General features: G+C 52.7%; 1 protein-coding gene across 1 annotated transcript; it reads left to right on the top strand.

The window, feature by feature from the left end:
• The first annotated feature begins 1262 nt into the window (after positions 1 to 1262).
• On the top strand, positions 1263 to 1637 carry SMIM40 (small integral membrane protein 40). The gene has a single exon (XM_078640728.1). The coding sequence runs from the start codon at positions 1263 to 1265 to the stop codon at positions 1635 to 1637; it is 375 nt and encodes a 124-aa protein (XP_078496854.1).
• The last annotated feature ends 713 nt before the right edge of the window (positions 1638 to 2350 follow it).

Here is a 2350-nt window from a genome sequence, read left to right as displayed (position 1 = left end):
GCAAATGGCCATGTCTGAACTGGGGTGGCTTGGTGAGCAAAATAACGATGGATTAAACCCAGATCTGTGACTGGGGGAGAATGTTTTGCCATTGTGCAACATTCCGTCTATCATCTTGTGTGTTTTGCTATTACATCTATTTACACATTCTAATGTTTAATATGCGTTTGATTTTTCTTAAACTTTATTTGAAAGACATCAACATGTCTTTAAGTCTTTCTTTTTACATTTTTCAGACCACACCCTGCACTGCTCATGACCTAACATATTACACCACGCATGACGTGTTATCACATCATTGATAACATTACTGTACATTTTAAATTACCTTAATGATGACATTAAAAACACTGTGCATGGTGGGGATGTGCCCACCATCCAATATTTAAAAATAAATAAATATGGTTGGCCTCCGGGCTGTGCCCACCTGGGGTTCATTTATTGATAAAAAAGATACAGGGGTCATTTTACATTTTTACTGAGATCGAAGGGAGAACCACAGTATAGTGCAACATTAAAAAAAAAAAACGTTTGCCCCCTTTTCCCACAAGGGCTAGGAGCCACGCATCGGTATGATTCCCCCTTATATTTTTTTTTATACATTTTTCAGGCCAGGGAACTAAGTCCCCGAGTCCTGTAATGGCTGCTGCAACATTTCTTATCATGTTGCAGACATCCAATCACAAAGCTCTCTCCCGCCGGACCCTCACTCCTATGGGAGCAAGGTGGGCAAAGGGGGAAAAAAACCCTCAGCCAAACAGATTGTTTAAGTTATCTGATCGAAGGAGTCTCCCGAGAGCCCCGCGAACCCAACTGTCCAGATATAGGTGAAGATTCGTAAAAAATGTATTAAGCAGTGCTAAAGTTATTAGCAAACCAAAAAAGCCATTTACTATGGAAAGGTAGTCCCTTCACTACACTGGAGAATATACATCGAGATATGTATGTACATACACCCATACAAAGTCAGATTCAAATATTTTAAGCAAATGTATATATATAAATATAAGCTATGTAGGTGGCCCTGACAGTGTTATCTGAGGCGCAATGTGTGCCCCTAGTAAAATTCACGTCTAGGGATCCCACTGACAGCGTTTCACATGGGGTGTCAAGAAGGATTAGGCCGTGCTGAGACCTAATCTGCGCCCTGCTGACATCCCTAAACCTGCCTGATCCTCTCAGCATGGATCAGGCCGGGCCCTCTGCCCCCACAGCCGCTGCCCCTGCACACCTCCAGGACTCCCGGCCGGCCGACCCTCCCCATGGACGGCGCCAGTGACCTGGAAGACCCCCGCGAGGGGCTGCTGCAGGACGAGGACTCCCCCGAGGGCGAGGACAACCACCCTGGCGACGAGGATGGCGACGAAGAGGGCGCGGAGGACGAGGACAGCTTCGTCCGTCTGTCCCGGTGCACCCGGAGCCCGGGGGCGGTGCCCTGGGGGCAGCGCAGCGCCAAGATGCGGCTGCTCTATCTGGCGGACCGCGCCTTCCTCGGCTTCTTGGCGCTCTTCCTGCTCGTCCTCGCGCTGGAGATCCTGTACAAGGCGGCCTACCTGCTGCCCTGGCGCGCCCTCTACGAGGCCCTGGAGGGATGGATGCTGGCCCAAGAGGAGGACGAGGAGGCGCTGGAGCTGTGAGGCCGAGACAGGCGAGTGGAGAGAGGAGGAGAAGGGAAGACAGGGAGGGGAGACAGGGAGGGAAGACAGGGAGGGAAGGCAGGGGTCAGGGGAGAGAAACAGAGGAGGACGAGGCGGTGCTGGAGCTGTGAGACCGAGACAGGCGAGTGGAGAGAGGAGGAGAAGGGAAGACAGGGAGGGAAGACAGGGGTCAGGGGAAAGAAACAGAGGAGGACGAGGCGACGCTGGAGCTGTGAGACCGAGACAGGCAAGTGGAGAGAGGAGGAGAGAGAGGGAGAGACAGGGAGGGAAGACAGGGGTCAGGGGAAAGAAACAGGCAAGAAACAGAGGAGGACGAGGAGGCACTGGAGCTGTGAGGCAGACCCAGGCAAGTGGAGACAGAGGAGGAGAGAGGAAGACAGACAGGGAGGGACAGGGAGGGAAGACAGACAGGGAGAGACAGGGAGGGAAGACCGAGGAGGAGAGAGGAAGACAGGGAGGGGAGACAGGAGTGAGGGGAAGAAACAGACAAGAAACAGAGGAGGAGAGAGGAAGACAGACAGGGAGAGACAGGGAGGGAAGACAGAGGAGGGGAGAGGAAGACAGACAGGGAGGGAAGACAGACAGGGAGAGACAGGGAGGGAAGACAGGGGTCAGGGGAGAGAAAACGAAGGAGGACGAGGCGGTGCTGGAGCTGTGAGACCGAGACAGGCAAGTGGAGACAGAAGAGAGAG

This window comes from Lissotriton helveticus, chromosome 5_1 (assembly GCF_964261635.1).
Source record: "Lissotriton helveticus chromosome 5_1, aLisHel1.1, whole genome shotgun sequence".
NCBI classification, from domain to species: Eukaryota; Metazoa; Chordata; class Amphibia; order Caudata; family Salamandridae; genus Lissotriton; species Lissotriton helveticus.
Note: the sequence above shows the minus strand (reverse complement) of the source record. Positions and strands in the feature narration are given on the sequence as shown.